The 14674-nt window shown below is 42.7% G+C and overlaps 2 protein-coding genes across 8 annotated transcripts in view; both read left to right on the forward strand.

Moving 5' to 3' along the window:
- Positions 1 to 14674, forward strand: part of IRF2 (interferon regulatory factor 2) — a 73346-nt gene that overhangs the window by 13177 nt on the left and 45495 nt on the right. The window lies entirely within an intron of this gene.
- On the forward strand, positions 10076 to 14643 carry LOC128837688 (uncharacterized). Its single transcript, XM_054029012.1, has 2 exons — positions 10076 to 10693; positions 14614 to 14643. The coding sequence occupies exons 1-2, from the start codon at positions 10091 to 10093 to the stop codon at positions 14614 to 14616; spliced, it is 606 nt and encodes a 201-aa protein (XP_053884987.1). The 5' UTR covers positions 10076 to 10090; the 3' UTR covers positions 14617 to 14643.

Below are 14674 nucleotides of genomic sequence, written 5' to 3' on the forward strand. Positions count from 1 at the left end.
GGCCAGTGCAAGAACCAGTGTGTACAGGCTGCACAAAGAGGGCCCAGTCTAGCAAAGTATTTAGGCATGTACTTGACTTCAAGCGTGTGCTTAAGTGCTTTGCAGGATTATGGCCAGAGAGGGGTTGGGAATGATGCTGCACTGGAATGCACCACAAGAAGGGTATTCTTGTCAGCCATGTATAGGCTGGCACAGAAGGCTGAAATGGGAATGGGCTTGGAGATCTGCAACTGCTGTGTAGGGGCTGTGGATGCTATCCCAATTTGGGGAAATGGAGTTCACCAAATCCTCTGCATCTCACCTTCATAGAGTCCAATGACTTGGGCTTTATGTAAGTGGAGTGCCTGTTGTTCCAGGTTACTGTTTTCTTTGTTAGTTTGCTAGTATATCTTTAAAACCTATATTGCTCCATGGTATTGATTTTATTCCCTCAAAAGGTTAGTAAACTGCATTTCTGCAAGTTAAATCCCTTCATTTTTCATTACACCTTATATCACAAATCAAGTTGAGACTGATATGATCTACAAATATAGTGTAAATATTAAGGGTGAAATCCTGATTCTGTTGAAGTCAGTGGGAGTTTTGCCACTGACTTGGATGGGGCCAGGATTTCACCCTAAATAATTTAACATTTTAACAATGCATTTAAATGTGTATTGAGCCAGGTCTTCAGCAGATGTAAAACGGTGTAGCTCTGTTGAAGTCATTTGAGTTGTTGTTTCTGTATTATATATGATTTAATGCAAGTGAGATTATTTGTTTAGATAATTGGGAGAAGATGAGGTACGCTGCGTATTTTAAAATTGATCAATTTAATTATGTGAATGAGATGTAGCTGTACTGTATTTACATAGTGTGGGTTTTCTTCAAGACAATTCTAAACTCTCTGTTAATCCAAGGGCGCTCTCTAATAATGCCTGACATCACTGTAAAATAACAGCTCTGTATTTGCTGCTGAGAGAAAATGAGACTTTGCATGGAAACCAAATGATAGTTTGTTCTGATGTTTAATGTATCCCAGCTAGGGAGTGTTAACATCCTTTAGGTAGAGCAGAGATGCTATTGGACTGATGAAATAACCTCTCTATGTTGTGCGAGTCAATTGGTAGTCATTGTACAGTGTCTAGGACCTGTCTATCATGCAATCTGTGTGTTTCAATGTAGGCATGGGATATTTCCTTCTTTGCCCCTTCACAGGTGTTTTTTATTGTTTTGTTTGTTTGAGGGAATGGGAGGGTTTGGGGGTTGGCTGTTTTTTGGTTTTTTTTGTTTTTTTTTTTCAAGAAAGGGAGGGGGTTTTCAAGCTACCTTTGCCTTTTGTGTGTGCATGTCTCTGTGTGTGTGAGAGAGAGCTTGAGGTTCACTTCTCTTTCATTTATTTTGTATTTCCAGCTTTGATATCCCTTAAAGTCTTGATGCCATCACTGTGCTGTTCTAAATCAGCCTGTACCTCTGCAGTGCTTTTCCCTTGATCAATGGCAATCCTGTTGGAGTACTTCTGTTAGTATTTAACTTAGGACCAAGGGAAGCCGAGAGAACCTTTATAATTGTTTGGAAGACTGATTCTTTATTAAGGATCAGAGTGTGCCTAACCCTAGGAGTTGTCAGGGGTCAGCCACCCTTCCCACCTGGTTGTATTAGGATTATCAGGAGATTGGGTTCTTGGGGCTGCTCCTCCCTGCAAGCAAGTGGAGTGGCAGATAAATGAGGAAGTAAGATGCACCGTTTTCTGGGCTGCAATGAATGATTTTTGTTGGTGATGCACACAAGGTAATATAATCCAGCTTCATTTTGCTGCTTCTGCAGTACTAACAAGAGTGAGAAGCAGGAAAAATATATTTGTATCACTGCAGTGAGGAGCTAGAACACTGACTACACATGGGGAGTGGCTCTGTAGAATGAGAAGATGCCACTTGTCAGGGTAGAATTGCACTTCAAACTAATAAGAACCCAAAGTGAGGGTTCCTTCCACCAGGAGTTATAAGGAAATCACCAAGGGATTAATGAAGTTTCCTCAGTGTGTTTTTATAACATACCAATAATATTCCTCAATATGATGAGAGGCACCAGCAATGGTTGAGATTAACAGGCCAGATAACATAGCTCCTGCCTTCAATCTTGACCTCGGTTGTCTAAAAATCCAAGGTATTTTGCAGTAGATTGTTTACTCTCCTTAATCTTATCTCCAGTTTGACAGTCTCAGGAACTTCAGACAACTTCATTAGAAATCTTAACCCCTGCAACACTGAGAATGTATACACCTACATGCATGCCAGATTTTGCTGCCACTTATTTGTTCCATGCTGCTGGTTCAACGATAGATCTTCTTTCAGTCTGTTTGCAATTTTGTAGCTGTGTTGGTCCCAGGATATAAGCAAGACAAGGTGGGTGAGGTAATATCTTTTATTAGACCAACTTCTTTTGGTGGAATGTACAACCTTTCAAGCTACACAGAGCTCTTTTTTGGGTCTGGGGAAGGAAGCAGTGTGTTGTCAGTTTGACCTTCTAGGATGGTTTTCTTTACCACTGAAGAACAGGTCAAGAATTGGTAGTAGAGGGGAGCCAGGTGAGAATGGGAGCACAGGCTTATATCTAAAGTTGATCTATGTATATTTTCATCTCTTTTGTTTATTCAAGAAAAAGTATGTAGCTTGGCTATTGCGCAAGATGCAATTTCTCTCTTCTTCATTGGAGCACTAGTTATACAGGGGAGGTAGGGGGCTCCCTTTTTTAGAGGTTTTTAGGGTCAGGAAGATTCAAATGTCTTAATTCAGTGTACTTGAAAAGTGAAGTTAAATGACAATGCGTGTAACAATTAAAATACTGATTTATATCTTTAAAATACCTCTAATCCAGGTCATTATAGTGGGTCATATTACCTGTGAAAAATCAAAATTTAATGGGCTAGAGCTTGTTTTGAAAGTATTTGCAAATACAATATACAAATATATTCATTTGAGGGGGTAGAAAGTATGTTGATGATGCCACAATCTTAGGCCCTGATCCTTAAAGGGAAAATATGTTTAAACCCCCAAAATGAGCAGTTAAACCAACTGATTTCCTAGCATACTATATTATTGTTATACCAAGTAAGTATGCGTTTGTACTAGCATACTATATTATTGTTATACCAAGTAAGTATGCGTTTGTACTTAATGTTACGCACTATAAGTGTCTCATTGACTTCAGTGGGACTATGTGCTGTATATAAAATTAAGCATGTGTATAAATCTTTGCAGGATACATGCCTGGTGATACATGTTTCCCTATCTAAGTAGGATCATATCTGTGATGTGATGTTTTAGGAACTGCCCCAGACTGATAAGGGGTCCTGTCACTGCCTGCCCTGTAACCTTGGGGGCTTTTGTGCTGTGTGGCTGTGGTTCAATTCCCTGACATCAGTAGCCAGCCCACAAAATGTCTCTCACCAGCCTAATTACTCCTTGCAAGGTGATGCCAACAGCCTTCCAGTCCCAGGTCCCCCCAAATACATCCTCCCCAAGTTCTTAATTACCAGACACCCAGAATCTTCCCCCTCTGGTTGGTTACAGCCCCCAAGGTGTAAAATCACCTTCCAGATACCAGCTTACTTTGGTATACTCCACACAGTTTGCGCATCTGAGACCTGCTCGGGGAAAAAAAAACAAAAACAAAAAAAGTTTATTTAATAGAAAAACCACAGATTCAAAGATAAAATAGTGAGGGAAAGCACGCAAGTTGCACAGAAAAATATAAAAATGCAATCTTAACTTTTACACTTTAATAAAATCCCTTTTCTAATGTAAGTTACCTATTGCCTTGAGTTAGTTTCTCAGCATACCCTCTGGCTACAGGAGGGATCCAGCATTCATGAACAGTCATTTGCCATAAGACTGGCCCTCGTGGTCTAGATAAAAAAACTTCAGGGCAAGTCTACACTACAAAATTAAGGCAACTTAAGTTATATAGACATATGGCCACCGCAGTAATTAAATATTTTTTGTACATTCACACTAGCTCCTTCTGTTGGCCGTGCACATCTTCACGAGGAGCACTTGCACTGGCTGTCAGAGTGGGGTATTGTGGGGCATAGATAGCCAGAGCCCCCGGTGTGGGGCTCCACTGACACTGCGTTGACCTAACTACATTGACCTAAGTGCTATGCCTCTGGACCTAACTGTAGTGTAGACCAAGCTCAGCCCCGAACCTGTTTTTGAAAGACTTTTTCCTTTTTTTCCTTTTCTTTCAGTCGATGGAGACTTAAGTTTATATGAAGTGGGGAAATTCCCTTTTGATGTGATAGCCTGGATGTCTCAATGTCTTCCTATTAACTCTAATGGTCTATCATTGTCCAGCTGGAGAAGACAATGGATCGTTACTTGAAGCAAGTTTTGTGTAAATCCCTGTCTTGGGAGGTGCCTCTCCCCACTTGATTGCTCACCCCCCTGCTGTGAGGTGTAGTGGATTTTTGAGTATAAATTCAGAGTACAGTTTTCTATATACACCTATACATTGATTCATAACCTGAGTCTGTATACATATCTCATAACGACTAATCAAATTCAGAACATTACATGCTTTCATAGAAGACCTTACTTGGTATAACAATAATATAGTATGCTAGGAAATCAGTTGGTTTAACTGCTCATTTTTGGGGTTTAAACATATTTTCCCTTTGGGGTGTCTCAAGTCGATTGTCACACACACACACACACACACACACACACACACACACACACTCTCTCCCTCTCCCTCTCCCTCTCCCTCTCCCTCTCACTCTCACTCTCACTCTCACTCTCACTCCCCCATGTGTCTGATGCTGAAGTTTTGGTCACTGACCATGATGTAAGCTTCACTTCTACTACACCCTCTTTTCTGGATAGGACATCATGCCTTGTTCTCCAACCCCTCAATATGTTTAATCTCCATATCATATGCCTGCAAAATTATACTCCATCATAGCAATCTGAAGTTTTTGTTCTGTGGAGCCATACTAATAGTGAATGATTTGTTAACACTCTGATCTGCCTATTGAAGAGGTAGGGTCTGGGTTGTTTTACAGCACATGCAATAGCATAACACTATTTTTCTATTAGAGTAATTCTGTTCAGTGGGAGACTGCATTTCTGAGCAAAAAACTATGAGCGTTTCTTGTTATCTTCCCATTTCCATTAACACAGCTCTGAGGCTGTGTTGGATGCATCAGTACACAATTTCTATTTATTTATTTATTTATTTATAAAACCTGGACTGGCCAAAACAGGCATCTTTGTTAACATTTCTTTTACTGTTATCAGAACTCTTTTGATAGGCATCTGGCCAAGCCACTTTTTCTGATTTTGTTTTCTGGTATAATCTTGTGATAGGAGCAACGATGTCACTGGAACCGCCCACAAATTTTCGGTAATAGTTAACCAGACCTATAAATGATTGAACCTGTTTTTTCGTTTTAAGGACAGGCCAATTCACAGTAGTTTCTTATTTCAGGGGATCTGGGTGGATTTGGCCTCCACCTATCCAATGACCCAGGTAAGAGGTATTTGCTGCCCAACTGTACACTTTGACACCTTGATTGTGAGACCTGCATCCCTGAGGCTTTTCCACACCCTTGCCACCTGTGTTTTGTGTTACTCCCAGGTGTTGTTAAATATAGTAATATCATCTACAGTGGAGTGCAAACTCCTAGAACCCATGTAGCACCTGCTTGATCAGCTTTTAGAGTGTGGCTCCTGCATTTAATTAATTTGAAGGATAGTACCTTAAACTCAGAAAGCTCAAAATTGGTAACGAATTCAGGATCCTAGGGTCCTAGAGCCTGGGCTCTGACCCAAGCCTGGAAGTCTACACAGCAATGAAACAGCCCTGCAGTTCCAGTCCAAGTTGACTGGGATGGGCCAGCCCGGAGTTTTTCTTTGCTGTATAGACATACTCTTAGGGGTCTTCCCCTGACTCTCAGACATTACATGTAGGAGAGGCAATGCTTTGTGGTCCTCATCTGTGTAGCATATTACATTTGCTATAAGCCTCTCTGTTATAGTAAATGTTCAGTCAGTTAATATGTACAGTTGGGGGTACACTCTGACTATAGGGTTTCTATACATTGCAAGCATTTTCACTTAGGGCAGGGGTTCTCAAACTGGGGGTTGGAACCCCTCAGGGGGTCACGAGGCTATTACCTGGGAGGTAATCATGAGCTGTCAGCCTCCACCCTAAACCCCACTTTGCCTCCAGCATTTATAATGGTGTTAAATATATAAAAAAGTGTTTTTAATTTATAAGGGGGGTCGAATTCATAGGCTTGCTATGTGAAAGGGGTCACCAGTACAAAAGTTTGAGAACTACTGACTTAGGGCTTGTCTACACTTAAACTTTATAGCGCTCTACCTTGCTGGATCAGGGGTGTGAAAAATCACCACCCTGAGCGCGGCAAATCTGAGCTCTTTAAAGCACTAGTGTATACAGGCTCCGAGCGCTGGGAGCTGCGCTCTCAGCTCTTGGAGCAAATCCCCTCGTGGAGATGGATTACCAGGAGCGCTGAGAGACCTCTCTCCCAGCGCTCGCGCGCGACCACACTCGCACTTCAAAGAGCTGCTGCGGGAGCGTTCCTGTGGCAGCACTTTGAAGTTTCCAGTGTAGACATACCCTTAGTCTCTCTATCTCCTCAGAGGACCGTCCTGTGAGTTCTGCATTTTATGCTTTATAGAGGGGCTAATACCAGAACCAAATCACCTGCATCAAAGGCTCTTTCACCTTGCTTTTTGTCATACCACCCTTTTTGTACAGCTTGGCTTTTTTCAAGATTATGCAGTACTAGCTCCATACTGGTTTTTAGCTATGCCCTGAATTTAGATTCCAGTTCATTCACTTGTTCCCCTTCAGAGTCAGTGTTACCTTCCCACAAATTTCTGACCAGATCTAAGGGGGCCTGTGACTTTCCTTCTGTATCGGAGGTTGAATGGGGAAAACCCTGTCAATTCTTGGGGTACCTTTCTGTAAGCAAACAATAGGGAAGGCAGTAGCACACCCCAGTCCTTTGCCTTCCTGTCTACAGATATTGCTAGCATGGATTTAAATGTCCCATGAAATCTTTCAACTAACCCATTTGTTTCTGGGTGATATGGGGCAGACTTTAATTTTCCACAGTTCAGAGAATATGTGGGCCATGAAATTTGACCCCCAATCTGGCAGTATTTCTATTTGAAAATGCACCCTACTAATTATGGAAACAAGTGCACTTGCCAGTTTCTGCTTCTATATTAGCTAGGGCCACTGCCTCTGGGTATCTGCTGGTGCTTTTTGGATGGTTTAGGGCAGTGTTTTTTAACCAGAGGTACGTGAACCCCTGGGGGTACACAGAGGTTTTCCAGAGGGTACATCAACTCATCTAGACATTTCACCTACTTTTCCAACATTCCACATAAAAAGCACTAGCGAAATCAATACAAACTAAAATTTCATACCAACAACAACTTGTTTATACTGCTCTATATACTATATGCTGAAATGTAAATACAATATTTATATTCCAATTGATTAATTTTATAATTCTGTGGTAAAAATGAGAATGTGAGCTATATTTCAGTAATAGTGGGCTGTGACACTTTTGTATTTTTAGGTCTGATTTTTTAAGCAAGTGGTTTTCAAGTGAGGTGAAACTTGGGGGTATGCGAGACAAATCAGACTCCTGAAAGGGGTATAGTAGTCTCGAAAGGCTGAGAGCCACTGGCTTAGGGAGTGGACCAGTAATGTCCATACCAACCCTATGGAATGCTTCTCCAATTACAGGTAATGGTTGCAATGAGGCTTTGCAGAGACCTAAAATCTTTTTCCACTTTTGGTACAAGTCACAAGACTGACAGTATTCCTTCTAGGTTTATACCATCCCAATGAGAATTTTCCAGAAGCCTTTCAAATATCCTCTCTACTCCTAGATGTCCAGTGGCCAAAATGGATGAACATCCTGTGTACCTCCATGGGTTCAGACTGTATACCCCCCTCAGTGTCCTCAGCTCATCAGAGCTGTGTTAATTTGGGCAGGATGGGTTTGGGTTTGGGGCAATATCTCTCAATGTAAAGCTTAGTAGAGTTACACATACAACATTTTCTTGGGCCCCTGTCCTGGGTCAGGGGGTTGTAACTGGGATTACTGGGTGGGTGCCTGTTGGGATATATTTGGCCTCACTTCCCCACTCCTTGTTTTCATGAACAATTTGGGGACTCACTTTTACACAGGGCCTTTGCCCTTCCCTTTGGGGCTTTCGTTCAATACCCATTCTGGCCCTGAGCATGCAAATCAACAGCCCAAGCAGCCACCTGCACTTTATCAGGAGACTTTTCCCATATGGCAGCTCTGATTTCATCTGAGAAAGCATTAAAGAAATGTTCTTGGGTAAACAAATCAAACAATTTCCCATAATCCCATTCTGCCCTTTTACATTTTACCTATTTTTTCATAAAATCACACATTTTATGCATAAACTCCTCATGACTGATATTATCATGCGTCTTTAGGTTGGTAAACATGGTATGATTCTGGAGTAAGTTGAAACCTTGACAATATAGTTTCCTTATATTTATCATAGTTTGTGGCTCCCCCGTGGCCCATGCCAGTAAAGACTTGGAAAGCTATACCCGAAATTTTGGGAACCAGTACTGACATTCATTTCCCAATGGAGATGCCATTGCCCTGGCATATATTTCAAAAGCAGTAAAATATTCTATGCAGTTTGCAGTCATGTATGCAGTTCTTAAAATGTGGACACAGTCTGTCCCAGCTGAGAGAGTTCCGGTAGGGATTGCCCATGGGTTGTGGAATACCTTTTTGCTGCTCCAGTACTCTGAGCTGCATTTCTTGTGTCTCCATTTTCCGCTTGTGTGCGCTCTCTTCTGCTTCAGTCACTGCCGTTTGTCAATGTGACGTTATTGACATAAACTGGGACCGTATAGATCATTGTTGCAACCAAGGTCCTGTGGTGGCACCCAAATCTGGTATAAAGGGGGTCAAATGGGGTGTCTAGGACAAGGTTATGGTTTACTGGTTATGATTATGCTGTCTATATGTGTGTATCAGTTTTGTAGTTGAAGTTATGAATATTGGCTCTATACTGTCTGTATGGCAAACTTATGCTATGCTTCTGGGTGACATCCCAGACAAGCTGAGATTAGCTCTGCCTAGCCTGCTTGATGGCCCATTAAGGACCATCAGCTATACAATGGACCCATTGAGAGAAGGCAGATACGCCTTATAACTCAGCAAAGTATGCAGGGACTGGCCCATGTGACTCCAGACTCCATCTTGCTGTAATTTTCCACAGTAAGAACAAAGAGGTGATCTTACACCTGGGAAAGACTATATAAGGCTGATGCCTCATCTCCATCTTGTCTTCAATCCTGCTTATACCTCTGGAGGAACTTTGCTACAAGCTGAAGCTTTGAACAAAGGACTGAGGACCCATCCCAGCGGGGGATGTATTCCAGAGACTTGATTTGAACCTGCAGTTTATTCCATCGCTGCTGCAAGCCTGAACCAAGAACTTTGCCATTACTGTATGTAATTGATTCCATTTAACCAATCCTAACTCTCATCTCTATCTTTTTCCTTTTACGAATAAACCTTTAGATTTTAGATTCTAAAGGATTGGCAGCAGCATGATTTGTGGGTAATACCTGATTTGTATATTGACCTGGGTCTGGGGCTTGGTCCTTTGGGATCAGGAGAACCTTTTTTCTTTTACTGGGGTATTGGTTTTCATAACCATTTGTCCCCATAACGTGTGGCACTGGTGGTAATACTGGGAAACTGGAGTGTCTAAGGAGATTGCTTGTAAGACTTGCGGTTAGCCAGTGGGGTGAGACCGAAGTTCTCCTAGTCTGGCTGGTTTGGTTTGCCTTAGAGGTGAAAAAACCCCAGCCTTGGGCTGTAACTGCCCTATTTGAGCAATTTGTCCTGAGTTGGCACTCTCAGTTGGGTTCCGCCAGAACCACATTGTCACAGTGGCGTAGTCGTGCTTGGATCCACAGAACCAGGTCAATTAAGCTTTGGGTCAGAACCCCACACTATCCAAATTTGAATTTTGGGATTGAGAGTTTTGTTGGTTAAAGAGCTGCTGCAATGGCTGAGCAAAGAGCATATGAGGGACTTGGCAAAAAAGCCCTGGAAAATTTGTGTTCAGAAAAGATGATAAGCTTTAGAAAGAAAGCTACAAATCAAGAACTGAGAAATCTGTTAATAGCCAGTGATCAGGGGGCAAGAGCACAGCCCTTACCTGAGGCTGCAGAAGAGGCAGAAAAAATTAGAATGCAAAGGGTGACAAGTCAACTGCAATTTGAGCATGAACAGAGGCTAGCAGATCTTCGATTGCTGGAGAAGCAAAAAATAGCAGAATTAGAGAAGGAGGCTGCTGAGAGAGAGAAGGAGGCTGATGAGAGAGAAGAGAGAGCTCGTAAGGGGCGTCTAGAGCTGCTCGTGGCTGAACAGGAGACGGCCAGACTTCAGCTCCAAGTAATGGAAGAGCGGAGAAAGTCATCCCCACCGGGTACTCCACTTCCCCCCCGCCATGAGAAAAACTGGGAAAGGATGTGTCCCATTTACAACGATACTGAGGATATAGAGGAGTTTTTGTCTACCTTTGAACGCCTCTGCAATCTGTACCAGATCCCTGAGGGTCAGCGAATGCCTGTCCTGCTGACCAGACTGACTGGAAAAGCCAGGGAGGTATTTAATGACTTGGGGGAACAAGAAGCCTTGGATTATGGGCAGTTTAAAGATTCTGTGTTAAGGCGATTCAAGGTTACTCCTGAATCTTACAGAGTTAAGTTTAGAGAGTTTAAAATGTCTAAGGATTGTACTTTTGTAGAATGTGCTCATAAGCTGATGGGTTTTGTTAAAAAGTGGGTTGTGGGAGCCAAGGTTCATGGGAGTTTTGAAAAACTGCTGAATTTAATAACTTTGGAACAGTTCTTAGACATTGTGCCTGACAATGTGAGAGCAGCTGTGTGTGACAGGGACCCTGAGTCAGTCCTACGGGCAGCAGAGATTGCGGATGCCCATACCCAAAACAGGGCTCGAGAAGGGTGTAAAACCCCGGGGAAAAGTAATCACCATTCTCCCCAGTTCAAGAGGAGGGAAGGATTTAAAAATAAACCTGACTCTTCTAAAGGAGTTCAAGGGGGCCTGGAGGGTAGGAACTCACATCCCAGGACGGAACAGGTTACATGCTATCACTGTGGTATCCTGGGCCACATGAGACCAGACTGCCCAACACTGAAGGGCAGCCCAAAACCAGCAACCCCAAATGCCACGGCCAATGCTAACCCTGTTGTTGTAAACTCACAGGCAAGCCACACAGAGCCCAGCATTGGTGCCCTGTGTGCAAATGCTGTTTCTGTGGTCTCTGAAAAATTTGACCTTAAAACTCACATTAAAGCTAAATATGGGGGAAATAACGCAGAGTTTATTAGCAGTGCAGAAGTGAATGGAGTAAGGTGTATGGCATGGAGGGACACCGCAGCAGATATTACTCTGGTTAAAGCAAGTCTTGTCAGGAAGAAAGATTATTTGCCAGGTGAAGATGTAACTGTTGTAGCCTTATCTAAGTATTTTGTCAGGGTGCCTTTGGCTAAAATCCACCTGAAATGGAAGGGTTTGGAGGGCACCATGGTTGTGGGAGTAAAAAACATAATCCCTAAGGATATCATGATTGGAAATGATATTAAAGCTATGGTCAGTCAAGTTAATACAAACCAAGCACAAGAGAGGATTGATCCTAAGGTTGTGCCTATGGAGGGTTTCTCCAAAAGCTTGTCCTTGGAAAGTAGCTGTTTGGCTGTGAATGAAGTTTCTGAATGTCCATCTAATGTCTCAGAAGTAAATCTGGAATTAGATCAAGCGAAGGGAGAGGAGAACAAGGAAATTTTGGATAAGTCTAGGCAGTCTTGTGAACTGATGGCTTTATCTAGTCAGCAGTTTGGGGAGGCAAGGAGAGTGGAAGATGAGTGTCCCTATACCTTATCTGTTTCCTGTGCGAAGAATAGCGACAGTGAAGGAAATGTGCCTGTGTCTGTCAGGGGTATTAACTTGCCTATGGAGGAAGCTACCCCAGTCTCCAAGCAGTTGTCTGTGAACAGCCCGGTTTGCTGGGACAAGGGAAATGAAATCCCAAACCGTATGTCTAGTAAAGGAAAATGCGTCTCCAACTCTTTTTTGTCTGTGGAGCAGACAGAAGGTGCCTTTCGGCCTGTGATGGTTGAGAGTAATTTAGCTGTCTCAGAGTTGGTTCTGGATTCAACTAAAGCCCAGGAAGGGAATGGTCCTAAGTTTGCATCTGCTGGGGAGAATGGCACCATAACTAGGTTGCATCCAGTTAGTGTCTTAGCAAAATCCCAGAGACCAGAAAATTCTGGTGCTTGTATTTTGCCTGTTGCTCATGTGTGGTTGGAGAAGGGTGTAACAACTCTGTCTAATCAGGGTGATACCCTAGCCAGGGCACAAGGAGAGCGAAAAGGTAGTTTGGTTGTGGTACCTACGGACAGTTTAACAACTTGTAGCAAAAAAAAAAAAAAATTCCTAAGCTTGTGTGTGGCAAAGAGAAGGGAAGTATTTCTAACCTTTTATCTAGGAAGTCTATGGGTTTGCCTGAAAGGGAATTGTGTAGAGATCTGCCTGATGGGCCAAAGGTGATCCTGAATGCAAGTAAAACCCAGACAAAGCCTGTTGTTGCTCAGGAAAGTGTTCCTTTAGAGCAAGCCCTAGGTGAAGAGGGTAAGGGCAGAATTTCTGTGAGGGGTGATTTGCTGCTTAGAAAAGCTCCTGGAGAAAGGAATCCTCATGGTACTCGGTGCAAGCAGTTCCCTGCAACTGAAGGGTGTGAGAGTGATTTAATCAAGGAAGTTTCAGTTCCTAGCAGCCAGAAATTGTCTGTTGTGAATGGATCCACTGACTGTCCTTTTAAAAGATCCAGTGTGGGTAGCTTTGAGAAGGTCTCAGAGAAAGTAAAAGTTGTTAAGGAATTGAGGCAGCCCTATAACCAAGTGGCTGTGTGGGGCCAACTTGTTGGGGAGACAATGGTGTTGGAACAGAAATGTCTCCTTTCTGATTCTTTAAACGAGCAGTTTGTGCTTCAGGGTTTGAGGACAGATTTGGTTACTGATGTGTCAGAGCAGAGCAGTTTTATGGCTGAATGCTTGAGGATGCGGGGGAGAGCAAGCAAACTCTCACCCGCAGACTCTTTGGATTTGTGTGGTATCTCTTTAAGGCAGAGTCCAGCCTTGGAAATTATAGCAGTTAAGGATATGAAAACTGGTGGACTGGCTCTGGTCTGGGGTAGTGCAAATTACTTGCCTGGCTGGGAAAGGGAGGACTTGCTAATAGCTGTTAGCACAGAGGGCCCACCCCATCAGCCAGTGAATTCTGTTAAGCAAGAGAAATCAGGGTTTAATTCTGCAGGACAAGGAGGACAGAGAAAACTAAATTTTGCAAAGGGAAGCCACAGGTTAACCCTAAAATGCCCAAACTCCAATGGTATTAAGCCAAAGGGGTGGCATGACAACCATAATTGCAGATGGACACTTGCAATGAACTTGTTGTTATTGCTTAAGTTTGTAATGAATGTGTTGCTATTGCCACAGACTGTAAAAATGTACAATGTGTCTAATCTTTGGGAGAATCCCTTGAACATGTTAAAAGGAATACATGAAAACACACATTATGTTAAAAGGCCTTGTTACACTGGGGTTTCACAGGTAATGCCTGTAAACAATATTGGAACTTTTCACAGGGGAAAAGACATTCCAGACCTAATGTGCGGTATAAAAAGGAAGACTGAGGCACACTACCATATTGCTTTCATAGCTAAATGCCAAGATTCCTGTACTATGAAGAACATTAATATCTGCATTTATTCGATGTTAATGGGGTTCCAAACATTTGCCCGAGCTTGTATGGATAAAGTAGCTGTTTTCTTTAGCTCTTGGCAAGATCACATGGCACATACAGGAACCATGCTGCCAGAGCAGATCCAATCCACTATTGTTCTAACTAAGTGTTACCTTGAGTTTGTAAAGAGGTTCAATCATGTGGTTGAACATGATTTTGATAAACCATTTCTGTTATACACTGGTATGGCTTCTAACCCAATACTAGCTGTAGTGAGACAGAACCCAGGATGGGGAGCTCTTGGGATGCAGTCAGTGATGTTTGTGTCATCCCTTCCTGCATCAATTTTGCGTTGGGGGTGTGACGTTATTGACATAAACTGGGACCGTATAGATCATTGTTGCAACCAAGGTCCTGTGGTGGCACCCAAATCTGGTATAAAGGGGGTCAAATGGGGTGTCTAGGACAAGGTTATGGTTTACTGGTTATGATTATGCTGTCTATATGTGTGTATCAGTTTTGTAGTTGAAGTTATGAATATTGGCTCTATACTGTCTGTATGGCAAACTTATGCTATGCTTCTGGGTGACATCCCAGACAAGCTGAGATTAGCTCTGCCTAGCCTGCTTGATGACCCATTAAGGACCATCAGCTATACAATGGACCCATTGAGAGAAGGCAGATACGCCTTGTAACTCAGCAAAGTATGCAGGGACTGGCCCATGTGACTCCAGACTCCATCTTGCTGTAATTTTCCACAGTAAGAACAAAGAGGTGATCTTACACCTGGGAAAGACTACATAAGGCTGATGCCTCATCTCC

The sequence above is a fragment of the Malaclemys terrapin genome, chromosome 5, assembly GCF_027887155.1.
Source record: "Malaclemys terrapin pileata isolate rMalTer1 chromosome 5, rMalTer1.hap1, whole genome shotgun sequence".
NCBI classification, from domain to species: domain Eukaryota; kingdom Metazoa; phylum Chordata; order Testudines; family Emydidae; genus Malaclemys; species Malaclemys terrapin.

What these genes read in the sequence shown, in the direction of transcription:
- LOC128837688 (XM_054029012.1), top strand. Translation starts at nt 10,091, where the DNA reads ATGGCTGAGCAAAGAGCATATGAGGGACTTGGCAAAAAAGCCCTGGAA.